The following is a 22,774-nucleotide window of genomic DNA, read 5'->3' on the forward strand; positions in this document are numbered from 1 at the left end:
CCAACCGGCCGCGCGCTGCTTGCCCCTCTGCAGGCAGGGCTTCTCAGCCTGGGACCACTGACATCCGGGCCAGATCCTTCTGTTGTGGGGGTGGCCTCTACCCACCATGTGTCTCAGCACCCCCCTGAGCTTGACAACTAAAAAGGTCTCTAGGCGCCACCAAATGTCCCCTGGGGCAAATGCTGGGGCTGCCAGCAAGTGCCCCAATGGCTCTCCAAAGAGAGCGCAGGTCCACCTCCAGACTCCTTCCCAGGGGCTAAGGCCGTGGCCCTGCCTGCTTCCCAGGCTTCTTTTTCCATGTCGCCTCCTGCTCCCGCACATTTGCATGGGGCACTCTGACCACGCTTCTCTTCTCCCCTTCCCCGGAGTGCACGGAGTTCCTGCCTCCGCTGTGCCCGGACACGGCTCTCTGCCCTCTGACTCGAGCACTCATCACCGCTGAGGGACTAGCACCCCGCACCCTGGGATTGGGAGCGATTCCCGAAGGTTCCCGGGAGAGGAGCTGGTGAGAAGCTGGAAAGCAAGCCGGAGGGAGCAATGACTCCTGGTGAGCGATGGTCCACTCAGGGCTGGACACCCAATAGCACATGTTTTTTAGGAAATTGCGAAGGGCCTTGAGTGGTAAGCCAAGGAGTTAGGGTTTAACCCTGAGAGTAATCGAGATTCATCAAAGGATTCTAAGAAATGATATGTTCACAATTATTAGAACTGCTGCCTTTTAGGTTCTTTCAGGCAGAATGGGACGGGGAAATATGGGGTCAAAGGCCAATACAGAGGCTACTGAGGTCATTGAGAGGAAGAACAAGCCACACCCCTACCAGCACGTGCAGGGCTCCTGCTCTCCACTGTCCTTTCTAGGTAGCTTACTGGTTGGCTGGAAGTTTCCAGTGCCCACACAGTCACACAGGGTTCTAGAGAGTATCCTGTCACAAACCTCACTGAGCATCACTCTACCTCTGAAATTACAGTAGTTACTGGGCCACGACCTGATTTAATATATAAAGTAGGTATATTACTGTATCGTAACTTTAAAAGCAATAGTAACTGTATTTCAGCAACTGGTTTCCATTGCTTCAACTATTCTAAAAGGGCTGAGACTTCACTGGCCACCAGAGGAATCAGAGGCTGCAGCCTTCCCCGGCCCACCAGAGGAACCTGAGGCTGCAGTGAGTTTCAGGCGGAAACCAGAGCATGGGGGCCCGGAGAGAAGACGGCCCTTCCAGGCCTGGAGCACTCGCTGCTCTCCCTCCACTCCCTCACTGTAAGGCATCGTCCCGTCTGGAAGAGAAGCATCTGGGGAGAGTCGCTAGTGCTGCAACTGGGGTGGGGCCCACCAAGCGCAGGGACCCCCGATGGTCTGCGGAGGTCAGCACTGCACACCAGGGCCACAGCTGAGCAAACCTGCGGCCACCTCTGGTGGTCTTTGTCCCACAACATAGACAGCACGACTGATTCTCCAAGCAAAAGGAGCTGCTGTCTGCTCACATTCAGAAAGGACGAGACTGTGTGCTGCACTCCATGGGGGGCGGGGGGGGGGGGGGGAGGAGAAATATCCCCAAGAATTCTTATGTTAAGGAAGTAACAATTAATAACTTACTTCCGCTCTAGCTGCATCCGGGTTTTAACCATCCATATAGGATTCATTAGGGAATTTGTGATAAAAGCTGGAAGAAAAAACACCAGAAAATGTCATCACTGAACACAGCCAATGCTGATTGAAGCTGTCTGGTCCATCTGATAAGTGCTACCCCAGGCTCTCAACGGCTTAGTAATAAAAACGGACAGCAGAAAGCAGCTGCTTTCTGTCCCGCACAGGCCGCTCCAGTCCCTGCAGTGTAGCTCCTACTGGTGTGTTGTTGGACCTAAATCTGACTAGGTTTCCAGCCTCTAGGTGGTGCTGTTGGTATTTCTGTCAATGTGATGCCCATGGGAAACATGAAACCACTCTACAACTCAATTTTATAAGCATCAGATCCAGAAATAATTTGTTTTTAAGGGAAGTTGCTGTCTTAGTCCAAAAGGTTGCCTTATATCAAACTTAAAATAAAAGGTACTAAATCTCCATTTAGCTGAATTCAAAGACAGACATTTAATACTCACTAATGTTTCAGGAAATGGAAGTTTTAATACTGATCTGCTTGCAAGAACCATTTGTTGGTGAGTCTCCCGTCTCAACTCTGCTAATCATTCCATGGCAACAGAGCAAAGCAGAGTCAGGCCTCAGCCTGACTCAGTGACCCTCCTTGCCCTCCCCGGTCCCGGGCACAGCCGTCAGAGAGAGGACCAGGGCGAGGCTGGGAGGCTGCGGCAGGTTTGCCTTAGGTACTGAGGGCTCTTCTAAGCGAACGCTGCCCAAGGCAAGCCTGGCAGCCAGCGTCTGATTGCAGCTCACCCCTATCGGTCTCCAAGCGAAGGCTCCTCGGAGCTCGCACTCGGCACACACACCTTTCCTGTTTAACATCAGCTCCTCTGGGGCCCAGAGCATCATCTGTGGCTACTCCGGGGTTACTGGTGCTTTATTTGATGTAAAGAGGTGTATACACTTACAGGCTGGCAGAGGCGGAAATTCTTTATAAAATGCCAATTTAAGTTCTCTAAAATACCTTTCTAGCTAAACAGACAAACATAATCTGTAAGGCATGACCTTCTCTCAGCAATCTATGAGTCCGTGCTTCTTTTGCCAAGCGTGTCTGGGGAATCCTGCTGTAAGCTTTCTACAGTGAGTAGGATGACCCTCCCATGAGGGGCGCTCTGGCCTGCTCCGGGCCCACTAAAGCCCCCAGCCCAGCCCCTAGTGCCCAGGGATTAGGACCAAGTGCCAGCTGTGCACAGGCGTCATGAGAAAAGGAGCTTGAACTTTAGAAACAATGTCATAGAATAGACATGAAAAGCACTGCACCCAACTAGCATGCATGGACATGGACATGTTGAGGCAGAATGAACAGCTTCAGTGGCCAGAGAGAGGAACCAGGTAACAAACTGACCTCACACCATTATCGTATCAGCTCTGACATAAAGCGTTAGGGAAGTGATTTCCCAGGGAGAAGAGGCAGAGAGCTGGTGTCTAACCCTAGAAAAGGCTGTGGGCACAGCGCATGCTTTCTCCACCCACGCGGAACGTACCTGCAGAGCCAGCTGAGAAAATATGCACAATATTGCTGTTAGGCACGAAAATGCCATTGAACTGCTCTTTGGCTTTGGAGTAGCATGCAAAGTACACAGCCCTGTTAGGACAAAGGGAGAAGGAGGTGAAGACATGGGGACGGCACTGCCCAAACGATGTCCCTCCACAACCGCTAAAGCTTCAGGTAAATAAGATGGGCAAGGAGTTAACATGGAACAAAAGCTCGGCCTCATCTGTGTCAAAGCCAAACCTGCTGCCCGCTCCTTCCAGAAGGTTCTGCTCACCCCTCAGAAAGTACTCGGTGGAGGGAAGAGTCCAAAATAACGGAGGAGCCAAAGCCGGTTTGGCTCAGTGGTAGAGTGTCGGTCTGGGGACTGAAAGGTCCCAGGTTCGATTCCGGTCAGGGGCATGTACATTGGTTGCGGGCACATCCCTGGTAGGGGGTGTGCAAGAGGCAGCTGGTCGATGTTTCTCTCTCATCTACGTTTCTAGCTCTCTATCTCTCTCCCTTCCTCTCTAAAAAAAAATCAATAAAAAAATATATTAAAAAACAAAACAAAACAAAAAAACACACAAAATAACGGAGGAAAATGAGATTTTGGTAACATACAAAGCTCATTTATATTTTTAATTCTGGATAAATGCCGATCCTGAGCACCAACATATACTGTAATCTTTAAAATGTGTAGTATTTCTGAAATATCCACACTCGTCCTGCCTCACACAAAATGAGCGTGTGACTGGGGGAGGGGGCGATGCTGCTGATCACAAACACCCAGAGAAGTTCAGGGGTGAGAGCAGCTCGTTTTCAACTCGGCAAAGTAACTGGAATCTCCTCCTCACCATGCACCGAAGACACTCTTACAGCTTCCACTCTCCCATTTGTCCGGTGTGTTTAGGCAAATCCTGCACAGGAGAGGCTGGCCACCTGGCAGTACGGCCTGCCCTCCCGAGGGAAAGGACTCGGGATATCACATCTGCATGAGGGGAACCAGATGAAAGCTCAAAGCTTACCTTGACGGTGCAACTCCAACCAAATTTGGACCCAAGCCTCTGAAAAGTGACTTTGGTCCCTCCTTCTCCAAGATTGACCTGAATAATACAAAGAAGATCCATCTTTAAAATCCTTAGGCAAGATCTATGCAAAGCAAGCGTCAGCCTTCCACTAGTGCCTTAAATAAATAATAAGTTGTTGCACAGCCGTGTGGCTCAATGGTTGAGTGTTGACCTATGAACCAAGAGGTCATAGTTCCATTCCCAGTCAGGGCACATGCCCGAGTTGCAGGCTTGATCCCCAGTGGGAGGTGTGCAGGAGGCAGCCGATCAATGATTCTCTCTCATCACTGATGTTTCTATCTCTCTCCTCCCTTCCTCTCTAAAATCAATAGGAATATTAAAAAATAAAAAGATTACTAGATTGTTTACCAGACCCCAGATTTTATCTGATTATATTACAACACAGAATGGAAAAGCTGAAGAACACGGCTACAATGAAAATCCGCAATTCGTAAGCATCAGTCTGACATGTTTGTAAGAAGCTCTTTTCCTGTTCACGCAGGAGGCAAACACATGAAAACTGCTGTGGTTTTAAGATAATATCTTTATTCTTAGGAAATAAATGCTGAAGGATTAAGGGAAAGGGAGCACAATGTGTGGAACCTATTTTCAAGTGAAAAATATGGATGTATATAGAACATAATGACAACACAAATGTGGCGATATGTTAAAAATAAGTTATTGGTACCTGTAACGTTTCTACACATTTGAAATTATTTCAGAAAAAAAAAATCTTTAATAAAGATAAGTTACAGGCAAGCCATAGGTTGTAAAAATAGTGAACTCATGATTATAGCCCAATGTTACGGTAACAAGGGCTGGGACAGGCAACTGTTAGGTTCTGTAAATCAAACCCCAAATGAAGGTCATTCACACTAACCAAAAACAAGTCATCTGGCCCTTAGCAGAGGCATGAGAATTTTGGTTTTTCAACTCTAAATACTTGACTTCTATCTTTCTTACAACAGGCCTGATTTAAAAAGCTAAGCTCTCTGAACAGAAGCTTTTCTTAAATAACACCTGCAAGTGACCTACACCTTGTAGCATGTAAGACTGTCAAATGGTCAGTACATACAAATGTTCCCGGTTCAGATCCTAGCCGTGGTTCCCATTAGTGAACACTGTGCAGCCAGCCCAGGGGTCACTTAAGCACGATTCCCGGACTCTCTGGCTCCAGGAAGCCCGCGCCCCGCATCTATAATGCAGCAGGAACACCAGTCCTCAAGTGACCAGGCTCCTTCAGAACTGGCAGGCTGTCGCCATAGTGACGCACATTAACAGTGGGCAAGAAGTCAAACCTGTTACATAATTCAAACTTCTAACCTTGCTGGCTGTGTACAAAACTCTCCGGAACAATCAAGTGCCTGCTATAAATGGTACACTCCAGCCTCAAAATAAAGCAGCAGGATCCAGGCCGATTTTCCCACAGTCACAGAAACTGTCATTCAGGCAAGAAATGCAAGGAGAACAGGGCCTTATTTGGAGCATTTCATCTTCACTAGCTGTAGACCACGATTGCACCTGAACACTCAGTTATTTTATAACATAGACTACATCACTTATATATTACTTTTCAGGTCAAAGAGACACCTGAGTAAAAATTACCTGAGTGATGTAAAAAATAGGAGCTCTGATTAAAAATAATAATAATAATAATAATAATAATAATAAAAATAATAATAATAAAAAGCCTGGCCACATGGCTCAGTGGTTGAGCATCAACCCATGAACCAGGTCAAGGTTCAGTTCCGTTCAGGGCACATGCCCGGGTTGTGGGCTCGATCCCCAGTATGGGGCATGCAGGAGATGCAGGACGCAGCTGATTAGTGATTCTCTCATCATTGGTGTTTCTCTCTCTCTCTCTCTCTCTCTCTCTCTCTCTCTCTCTGTGAAATCAATAAAAAATATATTTTAAAAACACACATAGCCAAAACCGGTTTGGCTCAATGGATAGAGCTTCGGCTTGGGGACTGAAAGGTCCCGGGTTCGATTCCGGTCAAGGGCATGTACCTTGGTTGCGGGCACATCCCCAGTAGGGGGTGTGCAAGAGACAGCTGATTGATGACTCTCTCTCATCGATGTTTCTAACTCTCCATTTCTCTCCCTTCCTCTCTGTACAAAATCAATAAAATGTATTAAAAACAAAACAAAACACACACACACAGATTAAGTCATAAGACTTTAAAACAGACACATGAAATACATTGCTATATCATTCCCCTTTAGGTAACAATCTTCAACATGTAAAGGTTAATGGTGCTGCAATGGGGAACATGTATTCTCTAGCGGGTTACCCTGGGACACAAACACTGATTTGCATTTTGAAAAATAAACTTCCTGCAAACAAGTTCGGTTAAGCCTTTTAAAGTAGTACTTCCTGAAAGAGTAAGACTAAGAAGCAGCAACCTAACCATCACCTCTACCCCTGCTAGAAGAGACGGCTGCAGCCAGGCGGTGGCAGAGTGCCAAGCAGTGCCCTTCGGCTGGCAGCCTGCCAGGCCGTGGGGGACAGACCACAGCTGGGACTCAGTAGCAGGAAGACGCCATTTCCCCTGGAGTGAGTGTGCTTTCTGAGGGAGAGAACTGTGTGATGTAATCGTCCCCTTTTTGCTTTGGCCACCAAGAAACTCAAGTTATAAACCTTGTATTCAAGAAGTACAGGAAGTGGATATTACGAAAGCCGCCAATATTTATTTACATGTTGAGCTCTTTTTTTTTTTTTTTAATATATTTTATTGATTTTTTACAGAGAGGAAGGGAGAGTGATAGAGAGCTAGAAACATCGATGAGAGAAAGACATCGATCAGCTGCCTCCTGCACACTCCCTACTGGGGATGTGCCCGCAACCAAGGTACATGCCCTTGACCGGAATCGAACCTGGGATCTTTTGGACCGCAGACCAATGCTCTATCCACTGAGCCAAACCGGTTTCGGCACATGTTGAGCTCTTTACATGTGACATTTTACTGATGTGCCAAAATGCATTCATTCCTTCTATTTGTACTAAATGTTTACTGTGTGACAGGCAGCATTGTAGGGGGTTGAGGACACCTCCGTCACCATAACAAATCAAAGTCCCTGCCTCAGAGGAACTTCCATTCTGGTGGGGGAGAGAAAATAAACAATACTAACAAGTAAGCTACACTCTGCGTTGGATGGAGGTAAGTGCTGGGATAAAAACAAGGCAGGAAGGAGGGATGGAGCATGAGGGAGGCTCGGTGTTAAACAGCACAGTCACTGCAAGGCCCTCCTGCTAGGGTGACAACCGGGAGCCGGCCTTGCAGATAAGGTCAGGCACCAAGGCCCTGAGGCAGAATGTGCCAATGTTCCTGGCCTTTTAAAGGAGCAGCTGAAGGCTGTAGGAGGAGAAACTTCAGGGAGGCAATGGGAGGTGGCAGCTGTGCGGAGGCCGCAGGGACAGAAGACGGGTAGTCCCTGGAGGGATCTGAGCGAGGATCTGGGTTGAGAACAGCCTGAGGATGGGAGGGGAGCAGGCCTCAGGCCAGACCAGTGAGGAGCTCATGTGTAAACGGGAGACCTGGTGGCTTCCATCAGGTGGGGATGCTGACAAGCAGGGGCAAGGGTCAGATGCTGTGCGTATTTGAAGGCAGAGGGGACAGAACTGGCTGTGGGTGTGAGAAGTAAGATCCAAGGATGACTGAGGCGTTAGGTCGTGGAGCGAGAAGCCAGAGTTGCCTCGAGACTCCGGGCGTAGCAAGGTTGGGAGCTCAGTTTTGCACAAGTTCTGCTTTGGTTGCCACCGCACGCCCAGGAGGAGCTGTCAAACAGGCAGCAGGACTGCAGCTGAGAGGCCGGGTCTGAGCCCGGCCCGCGTTTGGGGGGGGGGGGGGGGGAGGGAGGGAAAGGGGATAGAGGGGTTGTCCCAGAGTGGACCTTGGGCTCTAGAAGCCAAGCCCCACTAGGGTAATTGGGATTATTTGCTGCTTTCAAGTCTTTCTTTGAAATAGGTGAATATACATTAAAAATGGCCTTGAGCCCAGTCGGTGTGGCTCAGTGGTTGAGTGTCTTGTTGACTTATGAACCAGGAGGTCAGGGTTCGATTCCTGGTCTGGTTGTGGGCTCGAGCCAGTGTAGGGCAAGCCAATTAATGACTCACTCATCATTCATGTTTCTCTCTCTCTCCCTCTCCCTTCCTCTTTGAAATCAATAAAAATATATTAAAAAAGAAAAAGGCCTTTGAGTAAGTTATTTAACTCCAATTTATGTTTCCTCATCTATAAAATGGGACGATATCCCACCCGAGTGCTCTTCTCATAGGGCTTGGTGAAAAATCAATAAAATACTATTACATAAAAGTGGCAATTTTAAATAGAAAGCTATTAAATATCAGCTGAGACTCTTAATAATGTACATAGATCAAGCCGATAAAGCTTTAATAAAATAGCTTTTAGATTAAAAAAAATGCCACTTTACAAACCCTTTTCTTAACAAACTATCATAACATTACTTATATTTCCATGTGGACACAGAATAAATGGCTTTGAAAGTATTCATGTGTAAGTGGTGTCTGTTATTGTGTAGCCGTGGCGGCCGTGCAGTGGGCTGTGCACTGTTCCTGGACTTCAAAAAACAGGAAGCTTTGAAAATCTGATTTACATTTTAGTAAACAATGGTCCTAACTGGGGAGAGACAATAAATGGACAGACAGACAGAGATTGACTTGTTGGAGCTAGATAGACACCAGCGATGTACAAGCAAAAACCTGAGCTACAGAAAGCCTCACTTTGACTTACCGACAGGCCTGGCTCGAGGACACCCACACTTTTGGGTAACAGTGTCCCAGGTACAGTAAGCCTACAAACCCGCTAGTCATGAGTTATTGCAAGCACGCAAGAGGAAGTTCGTGGAGGATGTTAGTCAAGCTGGCAAATGACCTGTCTTTCCTTTTGCCCAAAGCGCTGTATGTTCCCCAGAAGGTGCCGTGTGAGACTGCCTGCCCACACGTGTAAAAAGACAAACAGGAGAGGATGCTTCCACAGCCGTGTCTTCTGCAGGACGTGGGCTGCCCCTCTCCTTCCTGAGGTCAGAGGGGCCTCCCATCAGCGGCCCCATCCCTGCCTCCTGGGCCCTTCCCCACCCTGCTGCACTCCTCCTCGGGGTTTAATCTGAAAAGTGGGTGCTGGGCTTCTGGTTCTTCACTTGGGACCTTGCCCTGAGCAGCTGGTCTGGCGTTCAGTTTCGCCCGATAGTCTTGGGTGCAGCTCACCCACGTTTGGCATGGAGGCTGTGTGCCTTGCAAACAGGCTTTACAAACAAACGCACCTAAAAATAAGTCCAGTGCTTCCCAACGCGGCCTCCCTATCTCACACGGGCTGAGGCCGGCCCGGAGTGCTCCGGTGGAGGCCGTTCGGACAGAGCGCTTCCCCTTTGCTGCATCTTCCCCTAACACTTCCCGGCGAACGACCACACGGATAATGGCAGTGTCTTTCTTGGACTCACCCTCTCCCGTTGGTAAGCCTCAGATACCAGGTGTAGTGAGATTCAACTACCATTTACTGAACACCTTTTTTTTAAAAAACAAAAAAACAAAAAACCTTTACTGATTTTTAGAGAGAGAGGAAGGGAGAAAGAGCAACATCAATGTGAGAGTGGAACATCGGTTAGCAGCCTCCTGCACAGCCCCCTCCTGGGGACCAAGCCCGTACCCTACGCATGTGCCCTGACTGGGAATGGTACCAGCAACCTTTTGGTGCACAGGACAATGCCCAACGAAGTGAGCCACACTGGCCAGGAGTGGGCATCTCTATAAAGCACAGGCCCAAGGTGACATTCAGATGCCATATGAAGTCTTGATTTCAGATTCTAAGCATAGATACCAACAAGTCAAATTCAACTTATGAACACTTGCTATTTCATAAGCAAATGAAATATTTTTAATGCAGTAAAAATAATAAATTAGGCAAGTAGCCTATGTCTGAAACAAAATTAAAAAAAAAATGTTTATATTGATTTCAGTGAGGGAGAGGGAGAGAGGGAGATAGAAACATCAATGATGAGAATCACTGATTGGCTGCCTCCTGTACACACTCTACTGAGGATGGAGCCTGAAACTCGGGCATGTGCCCTTGACTGGAATCAAACCTGGGACCCTACCGTCCACAGGCTGACGCTCTATCCACTGAGCCAAACCAACTAGGGTGAAACAAACATTTTAAAAAACATTTTACTAAGTAGCTATTGAAACTTTTCTATAAGTATGAAAGTATTTCCAAATAAAAAGTAAAAAATTAAAACATTGTTTCCATACTACTTCCCCTTAAAATATTCAAAACCTTTCTCTTATGAAATTTAAAAGTTTTAATTTCATTGTATCACGCCATAGCTTCCTGCTAGCTCTCAGATTTTGAGCAAAAACACTGTGATGCAACAATTTGAACATGACTTTTTAGTTTGCTTTGTTAAGTTTGCTTTAACTGTCCCTGGATGGTGACCGCATGCACACTGGGTGCCCTGCTGCCAAGGGAGCAAGGTCAGAGTTCAAAGGTATTGATTGGTACAGAAACCTAATTCTTAGGTTTGGAATCAGGCTGTGCAAACAGGATGTCCATCTGATGGCCTTAGTAAACATTCGGTGTTGACAGTGGGGCAGGGGGGTGGCAGGAGTCCAGGCTGGGGCTGAACTTACTTCAGAACCTGGAGAAGTCCAGGTGTCACCGACGTTGGTCTCACCACTCCAGCGCCATCAATGGCCCCCAGGTGAACCTGAGGGTAATAGACTGTCCGCAGCGCCAACTTCGAAGACTGCAGCCTTGTCTTAATGACTTCGAGTGGACAAGTGAAAATAGCACCAACCGTGCCCCCGCACCTGTAAGAAGAGAAACCACAACAGGTCAGAAAGCCGTACCGTTCTCTACACAAGCGAAATGTGAAAGTTATGTTTTCTTTATCTGAAAAAAGAGCCCAACCCGTTGAGTCCGATGGTTGAGTGTTGACCTATGAACCAGGAGGTCACAATTCCATTACCAGTCAGGGCACATGCCCAGGTTGTGGGCTCGATCCCCAGTGTGGGGCGTGCAGGAGGCAGCTGATCAATGACTCTCATCATTGATGTTTCTTTCTCTCTCTCTCTCTCTCTCTCTCTCTCTCTCTCTCTCTCTCTCTCTGAAATCAATAAAAATATATATATTTAAAAATGTTCATTTGGCCGGGACCGATTTGGCTCAATGGATAGAGCGTCGGCTTGGGGACTGAAAGGTCCCAGGTTCGATTCCGGTCAAGGGCATGTACCTCGGTTGCGGGCATATCCCCAGTAGGGGGTGTGGAAGAGGCAGCTGATCGATGACTCTCTCTCATCGATGTTTCTGACTCTCTATCTCTCTCCCTTCCTCTCTGTACAAAATCAATAAAATATATTAAAAAAAAAAAGTTCATTTGATAATTAGAACATAAGGGAGGTAAAAAAAATTATAGTGAAATCACAGCCACTAACAAGATAACCATTGTTACTATGTCAGCACTTCCTTTAGGGCTTTTCCGTACTGGCTCTTTAATCTCACTTTCCCCCAGTTATCTAGATGCTGTGAATGTCAATGTATACACTTAGGTCATTAGTAATGGCCGCATACTATTCTCCTATATTGATGTATATAACCAATTTCCTACTGTTAGACATTAATGTCATTTCCAACTTCACTACCCTGTTGCAATGAATATTCTAGAAAATGCATCTTTTCAGTCAAACAAAATAGTTCTTCAGGCAATGCTCCTATATGAAAATCACTGCCTATTACAACGGACTTTTAATAAAGTCTAATTAATTTGGACTCCATTAGAAGCCCCAGTCGCCTAATGGATAAGGCATTGGCCTCCTAATTTGGACTCCACTGAAAGTTAGGCTAAAGCTTATTTTTAACAACAAAGTCCTTGAGGTCTGAACCAATCAATTCATCCTGTTTTTGTTAGTCAGTCTCTCTGAATCAGGGTTCTCCTTTACAATATTTCATACCAAAATATTACCTGTATTAAAATTTTAAGTATTTTTCTTCAAGACAACTCACTTATCCTAAACCTAAAATAAGTCCTTCCCTCTTTTCTTAAACAATACCCATGACACTGTGCTCTGGACAATGTCATGAACCATCAGAGGCCGCCAGCACCACCAGCCACGCAGGGTCTGCCCTCGCACAAGAGAGCTCAGGCCTGTGTCTCATGCGTCTGCTTCCCTGGCCTCAGGACTCCCAGTTCACACACAGTATTTGCTAAGTAAAGGAGCTATCACGTTGAAGTTTCAAGGAGGGAGGCTCCTAAGGGCCCTCGTTGTTTGAAGACAGACTTCCTGCTCCCACAGGGACAGTCCCAGGAGCGCCTCGCTAGGTACAGGCAGCACAGGCAGTGCTGGCACACTAGGAATGACACAGCACCAGCGTAGTGTCTCTGAGGGCGAAGGTGACAAGAACCCGTCTGTCCGGCTCACAGAACATTGTTAGCATGGCGCCTGAGCCAGGAATGGGGTAAAGCCCCCATGAAGTATTTTAAAATCAAGAGCCTGTAGCTCCAGGAGCAAGACAGATCCTGATAACCGGACTCAGAGCTGGAAGCTGGTGGTTAAATGCTGGCATTTCTACCATGGGGCGAATGTCTGCCTCATGGTAAGCATGCAATCCGCCAACAATCCTGCAAGGTAGGAACTCTTTAGCCTCAATTCACCCTAAGGCATGGAAATGTCAGAAAAAAGAGACTAGCCGAGACCGGTTTGGCTCAATGGATAGAGCGTCGGCTTGGGGACTGAAGGGTCCTGGGTTCGATTCCGGTCAAGGGCATGTACCTTGGTTGCGGGCATATCCCCAGTAGGGGGTGTGCAAGGGGCAGCTGATCAATGACTCTCTCTCATCGATGTTTCTAACTATCTCTCTTCCTTCCTCTCTGTACAAAATGAATAAAATATATTTAAAAAAAAGAAAAAAGAAAAAAAAAGAAAAAAGAGACTAAAAGGTAAACTGGGGCTGGGGATAGCCATGTTGGGCTATTTAGGTAAACCCGCTTTAGAATCATGACAATAATGCACCTAAAACAAACTGTTTATATACACAGTGTTTTCTGAACTGTGAGCCAAAGCCTACCAAGCACTAAGCAAGGCAGGGGGCCGGTCAGAATGGGCGGGAGGCCGCAGGAAGCTCGATGGATGAACCGGCCGGCATTTACCCCGCAGGGCTGGGGCTCATACAGAGAGGGAACCTGGGCCTCAGTGAGGTCTCAAAGCGGCTCAGTGTCTAACGTGAAACCCAAATCCAGACCCTGTGTCCACAGCGGTTGGCCTGTCGCTCTGAGCTCAGGTTTCCTCCCGGGGAGCTCAGTGGGAAGACGGGCGGTGCAGACAGCTCTGCCAGCTATGTGCGCTGTTTCACTCTTACTCCAGATGGAAAATTGTTGATCAGACAAGTAGGACTTCAAAACTCTAATGGGTCCTTTTGTATCAAGAAAAATTGTGAGCCCAACGGAATGCTGTTCTGTAATAATTGGCTCTAAAGAAAATAGGATATAATGTGGAGTGTTTAAAAAAAATAACTTCCGCCGAAACCGGTTTGGCTCAGTGGATAGAGCATCGGCCTGCGGACTGAAAGGTCCCGGGTTCGATTACGGTCAAGGGCATGTACCTACCATGTTTCCCGGAAAATAAGACCTAGCGCAACTTTGGGAGAAAAAATTAATATAAGATACTGTCTTATTTTCGGGGAAACAGGGTAGGTTGCGGGCACATCCCCAGTGGGGGGTGTGCAGGAGGCAGCTGATAGATGATTCTCTCTTGATGTTTCTGACTCTCTATCCCTCTCTCTTCCTCTATGTAAAAAAATCAATAAGATATATATATTAAAAAATAATAACTTCCTAACCATGTCTATTCACACAAAATAATTACTATTATCTATTATCATAAACATGTGCCTAAAAGATATATTTTAGCCGAAACCGGTTTGGCTCAGTGGATAGAGCGTCAGTTTGCAGACAGGTTCAATTCTGGTCAAGGGCAAGTACACTGGTTGTGGGCACATCCCTGGCAGGGGGTGTGCAGGAGGCAGCTGGTCAATGTTTCTCTCTCATCAATGTTTCTAGCTCTCTATCCCTCTCCCTTCCTCTCTGTGGAAAATCAATAAAATATATTTTAAAAAAAGGATATATTTTAAAACATTGGGAAATTTACATGCTACAAAATCAGATAAAGGAATAGCTGAAACCTATTTATGCTCAATCACATGACTCCATGACACCGAAAACAAACAATAACAAGAAACCCCACCACAAAACAGCTTCTGAGGAACTCTTTCATCAGAAAGCCAACAAGCTCGACTGTGGCACAGGTCACCACCTCCGCTTTGCCCAGGCCAGCTGCACTCCTTATCTGGCCAGTGTCATCCAAATCCATGCCGCTGATCAAAGGGTGACCTTTGGGGCAGTGTGCTTCCCCAACCAGGCAATGTCCTACTGCCAACCAGGCGGTGGACTCTTTGAGGATGGCAAGCCACACTCACTCCCAGGCCCTGTGCCCGTGGCGGAGGGGTGGCGGTGGTGACAGGCCTTCCAGACCACTAACCAGGGGACAAAGTAAGGTGCTCTAAGCAATGTTACTACTCAGAAGTCAGTCCCTTCTGGCCTGCCAGGAAAAATCTCCGGTGAAAAATGTCCAAAGGACATTCTAAGCCACATGTGTCAAACACAAGGCCCGTGGGCCAAATCCATCCCGCCAGGCCTTGCAATGTGGCCCGCACCGCGCTGTCATCACTGCACTCCGCTGTCAGTTTATGACATTGTCAGTTTATGACTGTTCAGTAAACCATTCGGCCCGCGATTTAGGCTGGATTTTAGATTTTGGCCCCTTCTCTGATTGAGTTCGACACCCCTATTCTAAGCCGTTAAAGCTGTGGTACAATAATGCTCTTAGAAGAAGCTGATAGTCAATTGAAATGTCCAAAGAAGTCTTCCTGAAACTTAAACCTTTCAGGGCAGAATTCTGTATCTTTCAGCTCAACTACTTTTTCTTTCTTTGTGAACCACACGTACAAGACGATCATCTGAACCAACATGCTAACTTCTCCAGACTGGCTTTCCAAACTTCCTAACAAATATTTCATCATGTTGGCACAGAGCACTGAGGAGTACAACCAATTACATCCTTTGTAGAAGCGTTCCTGTCAGTTCCCAACTGTCTGGCCAAAGAAGCCCTGCAGTGCCAGCCTGGACCTGCCCTCGGTCCACTAGCAGGGATGAAGCCCCATCCCGGGCTGCAGACCTCACTGAGGACTCTTCAGAGTCCCATGCGGAAAGGGAGGAGGCCACCTCCCATCCATCCTCCATCGCTGCTGCTCAGCGGTGCTCCACTGAGCCCCCTTCCTGCCTAGGAATCACAGGAGGTTCCGGGGCTTTCTGTGGGCTGAACACTGGGAACCCCATATCGGTTCCACCAGCAGCCCCTCCCCCAATCACCTTTCAGCCTTACTTGGCCTGGCAACCCTTCACACAGCAGCACCAGGTGCCTCTCCTTCCTCCGGTCCTCATGCTCCTTGCCACCAAACCAACAGGGCCCTAGTGTCTTCCCTGCCGGGCACGAGGCCACAGACTGGCCCCAGGAGGCGGTCACCGAGGCCCCCGTCCCGGCGGCACGGGCTGATGCGGCAGCCTCCCACCTGCAGGGCGCCTCTGCCACACAGCAAGCGACCGCTCCGCCCCCACTCCCTCTGCATGGAGCCCAGAGCACTAGGGCAGGGGTGGGGACAGGGAGACAGTGCCAGGAGAAGCCTCTCCACACCACATGCCACACATGACAACTCTAACCTTCCTGCTCTGCACACACAATCCGGGGGGACAACTGGTGCAGGCGGGCAGACTGCCCCTCTCCAGGCCTCAGAGCAGGCTTCTCTGGGTTCAGCCCAGGGCCGGAAAGCCGATGCTCAGCCCACAGCAGTCACACTCAGCACCCACTCCCACAGTGGCACGGTGTGGGCATCAGGAAACAGACCAGTCCTGGTGAGATACCATTACTTTAGACCTCATAGCCAAACTGGGGGACATCCTTAAGCAGTGCATACTTAAGAGGTCCACAGACTTACAGGAAGAAGATACTAGTACAGAGAGAGTTTCGTTACATTAACCATTATCATTTCTACCTTTAATTTCTATTTTGTGCATGTTTCTAATATATAAATTTAGTAAGAGTAATAAACAAACATTCTGGCCATAGGGCTGTGTGATCAGTCTGAAGATACTATCCTGGACCAGTGGCTCTCACCCAGAACAATGCGCCCCCATCCTGTGGCATCAGCAATGTCTGGAGACATTTTTGGATGTGACATTGGGGGAAGGGGTATTACCATCTAGTGGGTAGTAGGGAGGCTGCTAAACACCCTACAATTCACAGGACAGCCTGCCCCACCCCAAGCAAATACTCTTCTGGCTGAGGCTGAGAGCAATAAATGGACAAGGTATTTGCAGGCAGTGTAAGGAACGCGGGGGCCACTGCAGCTGTCTCCCAGCATCCATGCCCTCTTCCTGTCTTAAGACGATTGCTCCCAGGTGGCTTAAGCCATGCAGTGTGGATGCAACTGAACCATGTCTAGGATTAGCCCCAACCCAATCAACAATGCTGCTGCCACCCGATTCAGCCCAAACAGCACAGTTCCCCTGGGAACGATGACTGGTGCAGAGGCCGGTGCATGGCCAGGCTGGTCCAGAGTTAAGCTCCAGGCAGACTTGCTCAGTAATGGGGAAACATCGGGAGCTGCTGTTAGCCATGCAAGGACCAACTATGGAGTCAAGCAGGTATTTCTAGAAGGCAGAGGAGTCATTGCTTGAGGTCCCACAGTGATACTGTTGAGCTAATTAGATAAGTTTTCACCACGCCTAGCTTTCTCTAGAACTTGGGTGTAGGCACCAATAACCAAGCCAGTAGGAACTGACATTCTTATTTACAACTGAAAGCCTCCTAAATGAGCCTAGTCAAAGGCCTCATGCCCAAGCTTTTCAAGGAAGCTCAGCACCCCCTCCACCCCAATTAGGCTCCTCTCCGTATAGCAGAACAAAGCTAGACTGTTAATACATATATAGCTTTATGTGATCAGGGACATAAACACTTTAAATTATGCACACAAATTTTTACTCTTTAATTCTGAATTTCAAGTAACAAGCACCATTTTAAAAAATCTTGATATTTTCAACAAGTCCTCTGTTTTCTACACACACACACACACACACACACACATACACACGGACATTTTAGGCACGAGAGCCAAGACTAATATGCTTTTTATTACAATCGCCACCAGATTGACAGAAAACTAGGTTTCAGACTCCCAGCTTTTTCATGACTATGATATGGCGGACTCTACCCACAAAGGACACTGGCAGACCCTGTGACTCCAACCTCTGGAGCTTTCTTTGTAGTTCCCCTTCACCTGCTATCTCTATAGTCACTCCTTAAGAACACTAGCACTTTTTTTTTTTTTTTTTAATATATTTTATTGATTTTTTACAGAGAGGAAGGGAGAGAGATACAGAGCTAGAAACGTCGATGAGAGAGAAACATCGACCAGCTGCCTCTTGCACACCCCCTACCGGGGATGTGCCCGCAACCAACATACATGCCCTTGACCGGAATCGAACTCGGGACCTTTTAGTCCGCAGACCAACGCTCTACCGCTGAGCCAAACCGGTTTCGGCCACTAGCACTTCTTTACATAGAACTTTCTGGCATAAAGCTTAGAAGATCTTGATTATGCAAATTCTGTATTCATTCAGTCAAAGCAAAATGCATAGTTTTTGATGCAGCTAATTATCCTGTAGATGCTCTTTCCTGTCTCCTATCTCACGGTGCGAGCATCATCCCTAGGTTTTGGGTTCGATCTCAGGCCAGGGCACATACAAGACTCAACCAACAAATGGAACAACAAACTGATGTTTCTCTCTTGTCTCCCTTTAAAATCAATCAATAAAAATAAAACATGTTACCTATGCCAATATAGTTTCAGCAAATCTTAATATAGAACCATGTCCACAATCACAAATAATCAAAGTACTTCTCTTAATTTGGAACAATTTAACAAGCCCTATTAATCTATACTCCCAGGCATGACCCACAATAGCTTTTATTCACTTAATTAATCATTTAACAAGTGTCCATCAAGCATCTGTAACATGTGGGATACCATACTTGGGATGTACCAGTGAAGAAAACAGACATGGCTACTATCCTCAGGAAGCTGAACTCTAGCAGCAATCTTTCATCCAAACATCACACAACTTTTAAGTGTTTACTATAGATATGAAATACACTGGGTGAAATCAATTTATACTCTTAGCTTACTTATATAAGCCATATACAAAATATATGCACATTATACTTATCTTATCAAAAGTTCTTTAAGCATTTGAAATAAACCTCGTATCTTCTCTACATTGTCCCCCTAGCAAAAGGGGGCGAGAAGACAGCATTTTGAAAATATCTTATATATTTTAAACCCTTAAACACATACTGTAGTGGCATTAAAATACATTTTAAAGCCTCTGTAAGTATGCTTGATGACAAAAGAAAAAATCATGGCATAAAAATAAGACCTAAAGCATATAATCTAGGCCAGTGGTTGGCAAACTCATTAGTCAACAGAGCCAAATATCAACAGCACAAGATTGAAATTTCTTTTGAGACCCAAATTTTTTAAACTTAAACTTCTTCTAACGCCACTTCTTCAAAATAGACTCGCCCAGGCCGTGGTATTTTGTGGAAGAGCCACACTCAAGGGGCCAAAGAGCCTGCTCGTCCATGGATCTAGGCCATTAGCCTCGAGGGCTAATGACAGCTTACGATAGTCTATTTCAGGTGCCGAGAACATCTCCTAAGGGCACGGATGTTACTGCTTGCTCAGCAGGGGAGGGACATCCTCACCCTACAAGTGCACCAGAGCCCGTCCTCGGACAGGGAGAATGTAAGGGAAATCCAGACAGAAGGCCTAGACACCGAGTGAATTTTACCGTTTCTCTTAATGACATGTTAAGTTTAAATAGTAGAAAAGCAATGGTGGGTTTTGTTATGTAATAACAATAAAATCTGTGTGAGTACATTTGTGTTTTGATAATACTACCCAGATTTTGAGATAGGAGGAAAGAAAGCAGAAAACAGACCTATACTAAAAGTCAGCGTCCAATGAATGAGGTTCATTCACACAGAAGGCACCACCCTAAGAGATGGTTTTATGAACCTGCTGGTAGGCAGCAAAAGCCTTAAAAATGGTCCGGCCAATGTGTCACCTCAGGAACCAAGAGGTCGCCGGTTGGAATCCTGGTCAGGGCACATGCCCAGGATGCAGGCTCCATTCCCAGTAGGGGTGTGTGCAAGAGGCAGCCAGTCAATTGTTCTTATTGAGGTTTTTGTCTATCCCTCACCCTTCCCTCTCTCTAAAAATCAATACAAACACATTTTTAAAAATTAGTTAAAAAAACCCTTAAAAATATGTTTTGACTCAGCAATTGTACTTCTGATGTTTATCCAAAGGAAATCATCAAAGAACTACACAGCTACACTTAAGGATGTCTAGTTATTTATATTGGGGAAAAACAAACAAACAGCAATGAGAGATCATAAGTTATGTAATCTGAGTACAGGAACTCCAGTCATGCTTGGAATTGGTTTACCTCTTCATTTGCAACCACGGGACAGTAAGTCTCCACTCAAGGTACACGGGAGAATTCACTACCATTAAAGTGTAACATATTAGGAGGAAGAAAGCAGTTCTGAAAATACGAGCCTATTTCAAAATTAAGTACAGAATTACATCTGGTCCACAGGACCTTTTTCTAAAGTGCTTATTTCTTAGCATTGGTTTGTGGGTGGTTTTTCTTCCAGTTCTTTTCTTGAAGGGCATCACTCTTATTAAAAAGATAATTTGCAGCTTAATGTAGGGCTATTTTCACCTTAGAAACTGCCTTTTAAAAAAGAAATAATTAAACCTGAAAGACTAATGAGTTGTTGTGGGTGTAGCTTTTATTTTCGAGGATCTAAAAATAACTAGATCCATTCATAAGCCTGTATTATCTGATGTAATATTTATTCAGTACCATTAATGAGGAACAGCATTAAACTTTAGTTTCCAATGGCTATTCAATAAAAGGAGACATGTGACACTTGAGGAACTGGGGCTGACTTCTTTTCAAAGGAACTGAGCTGTTCTTTGGAAAGATTCCAGTAACTTGGAAACTAGTTACTTCCAGCAAAGCAGCATGTCATCCACTGGACCAAGCTGGGGGTTGACTGATTTTAACCATATAATATACCATTCAACACTTGGCTCCTATAATCTCCTTCCCTAAAAGAAATGCATTTTAGGCTAGTGGGAAGGCATCAAAATCCACTCAGTTACTCTGAAAGCCTCCTTTTGGAAGATTTATTCTCTTTCTTGAGTGTCTTCAGTAAATCTGAAGTGCTGCTAATGAAGGACCTAAATCCTGTTACATTCAGGCTGCAGGCACTACCCTAATAAACTCCCTACATTTTAATCAGTTTTCCTCCATCACCAGGCTGGTGTTTCCGGGAGGAGAATCAGCAGCCAGAGGGCACTGTGAAGGGCGGGCGGGGAGATTCATGCAGACAGGGTGATCCATTACGCCAAGCCTCGGAGACTGCTCTGGAACAGGCAACGCTCCAGTATCAAACACACCGAATTTTCAAGAGACCACCTCATAAAAACAACAAATTAAAATCAGAGTATAACATCATCAGAAAAAAATCACCCTTCTTGGCTCTAATAATATGGCCGACTTGTTTAGAATTCTCCAGAATGACAAATTAATACTTGGCCAAAATTTAAGAATTGCTGCCTGCTCCCCGCTGCCCCCCCCCCCTCCAAGCTGAAATGTCAATGGGGAAACAAGTGAAAGGATGAGAGAGAATGATAGGGAAGATATGAATGCTTTGGTTGGAAAAACAAAGAAACTGTCTGAGCACCTCCAATAAGCACATAGAACCCAGAACCCTTTCACCATAGTTATTCTCACAGGTAAGTTCTCAACCATCACTCGTTTGTAACAAGGACCATATCTAGGCAGCAGTTTACGCTGCAACTAAAACCCTCAAGTCAAGATGACAAGCCAGAATAAATTCGATTTTAAACAGAATGTCCGATCCTTAAACACTGCTGTGCCAGGCCAGCAAGACTCCACACAAACGGGAGACTCCAGAAGGACCCAAGGCCGCCACCGGCGGTATGGGAAGAAAACAAATACTAACACTCAGAAACATTGAAACATCTATTGTATTTTCTGCAGAAACAAATAAGCCCGAGCCGGCTTGGCTCAGTGAATAGAGCATCAGCCTGCGGGCTGAAGGGTCCTGGGTTCGATTCCGGCCAAGGGCACATGCCTGTGCTGAGGCCTGATCCCCCGTGGGTGTGTGTGTGTGTGTGTGTGTGTGTGTGCGGTAGGCAGCCGATCAATGATTCTCTCTCATCATTGATGTTCTCTCTCTCCTTCTCCCTTCCTCCCTGAGCTCAATAAAGAAATATATTAAAAACAAACAAACCAGCTGTTAGGAACCCCGTGATCGCCCATCCTCCTCAACAATGCGCTGCCTCCACTGAACACCAGCCGCCGCAGCCGCAGCCGCAGCCGCGTGACGATCCAATGAACGCGGCTCTCAAAACACAAACGACTCACCTCGGACGCACGCGTCTACCAGCAGCAGGAAAGCGGCGTTTCAACACGCTTTCCGGAGCTCACTTTCTCCCGGGGGCGGCGGGCGGGCCCCCAACACACCCCCACAGGTAGCTGGGCGCATCCCGGTCGCCCGCACCGCCCGGGCCCTGGCTGATTCCCGGCAGCACAGCCCACCTGGCGGTCTGATCGGCCCCGCGCTGCCCTGCGGGGCTCCGGGGCCGCCCGGGCATCCATCGCCCCCCCGGACCCCGGAGCGGGGACCCCGGCGGAGGGACCGCAGGGCGGCGGGCGGGAGGACGCGGGGCCGCCGAGCCGCGGGGACCGGGCGGGTCCGGGACGCCCGGGGTGACACGGTCACAGCAGCCGGTTGTTGTCTAAAAGGACGAACCGCCGGTGACGCCACGCGGAGGGGGAGGGGAAGGGCGTGGGGATGCGGCCGGCTCCGGCGAAGCCACGCTCGGGGGACGCGGGCCCCGCGGGGCTGGGGGGGAGGCCGACGCCTCCCGGGCCTCCTCGCCGCCCCGACGCCGGGACTTCCTCCTCGGAGGGCCGGTGACCGGGGCCAGGGCGCCCGAGGGCGGGGGCCGGGCCGGGACGCTCACCCGCCGGCGAAGAGGTGGAGCAGCGTGTTCTCCTTGTGCTGAGAGCCGGTCGCCATGGCCGCGCCGGTTTCGCGGCCCGCCGCCGCCGGTGCCGGTGCCGGTGCCGGTGCCGCCGGCGCGAGGCGGCTCGAAGGATGCGCGAGGCCGCCCGCTCCGCTGGCCCCGCTGCTCTCAGGCACCCGCCGGCGCCGCCCCCATGAGGCGCGTCCCCACGACCCGCTCCCTCGGCCCGCGCACTCCGCGGCGAGGCCGCCGGCCCTTCACCCGCCTCTGCGGCGGCGGCGCGGCGTCCGGTGGAACCCCACCGCGCGGCCGTCACGTGGCGGGGGCCGGGTCCGAC

The 22,774-nt window shown here is 47.8% G+C and overlaps 1 protein-coding gene across 1 annotated transcript in view; it reads right to left on the reverse strand.

The window, feature by feature from the left end:
- SLC25A33 (solute carrier family 25 member 33) overlaps positions 1-22,768 on the reverse strand; it is a 29,243-nt gene extending 6,475 nt beyond the window's left edge. Inside the window, exons 1-5 of the mRNA XM_084875834.1 lie at positions 22,435-22,768; positions 10,827-11,006; positions 4,139-4,216; positions 3,124-3,224; positions 1,598-1,664 (exon numbers count right to left, since the gene is read on the reverse strand). Of these exons, the coding sequence (XP_084731960.1) occupies positions 1,598-1,664; positions 3,124-3,224; positions 4,139-4,216; positions 10,827-11,006; positions 22,435-22,490 (482 nt within the window). The 5' untranslated portion in view covers positions 22,491-22,768. The remainder of the gene's footprint in view (positions 1-1,597; positions 1,665-3,123; positions 3,225-4,138; positions 4,217-10,826; positions 11,007-22,434) is intronic.
- Between the last annotated feature and the right edge of the window lie 6 nt (positions 22,769-22,774).

Source organism: Pipistrellus hanaki (genome assembly GCF_964339955.1).
Source record: "Pipistrellus hanaki genome assembly, chromosome: 2".
NCBI classification, from domain to species: Eukaryota; Metazoa; Chordata; class Mammalia; order Chiroptera; family Vespertilionidae; genus Pipistrellus; species Pipistrellus hanaki.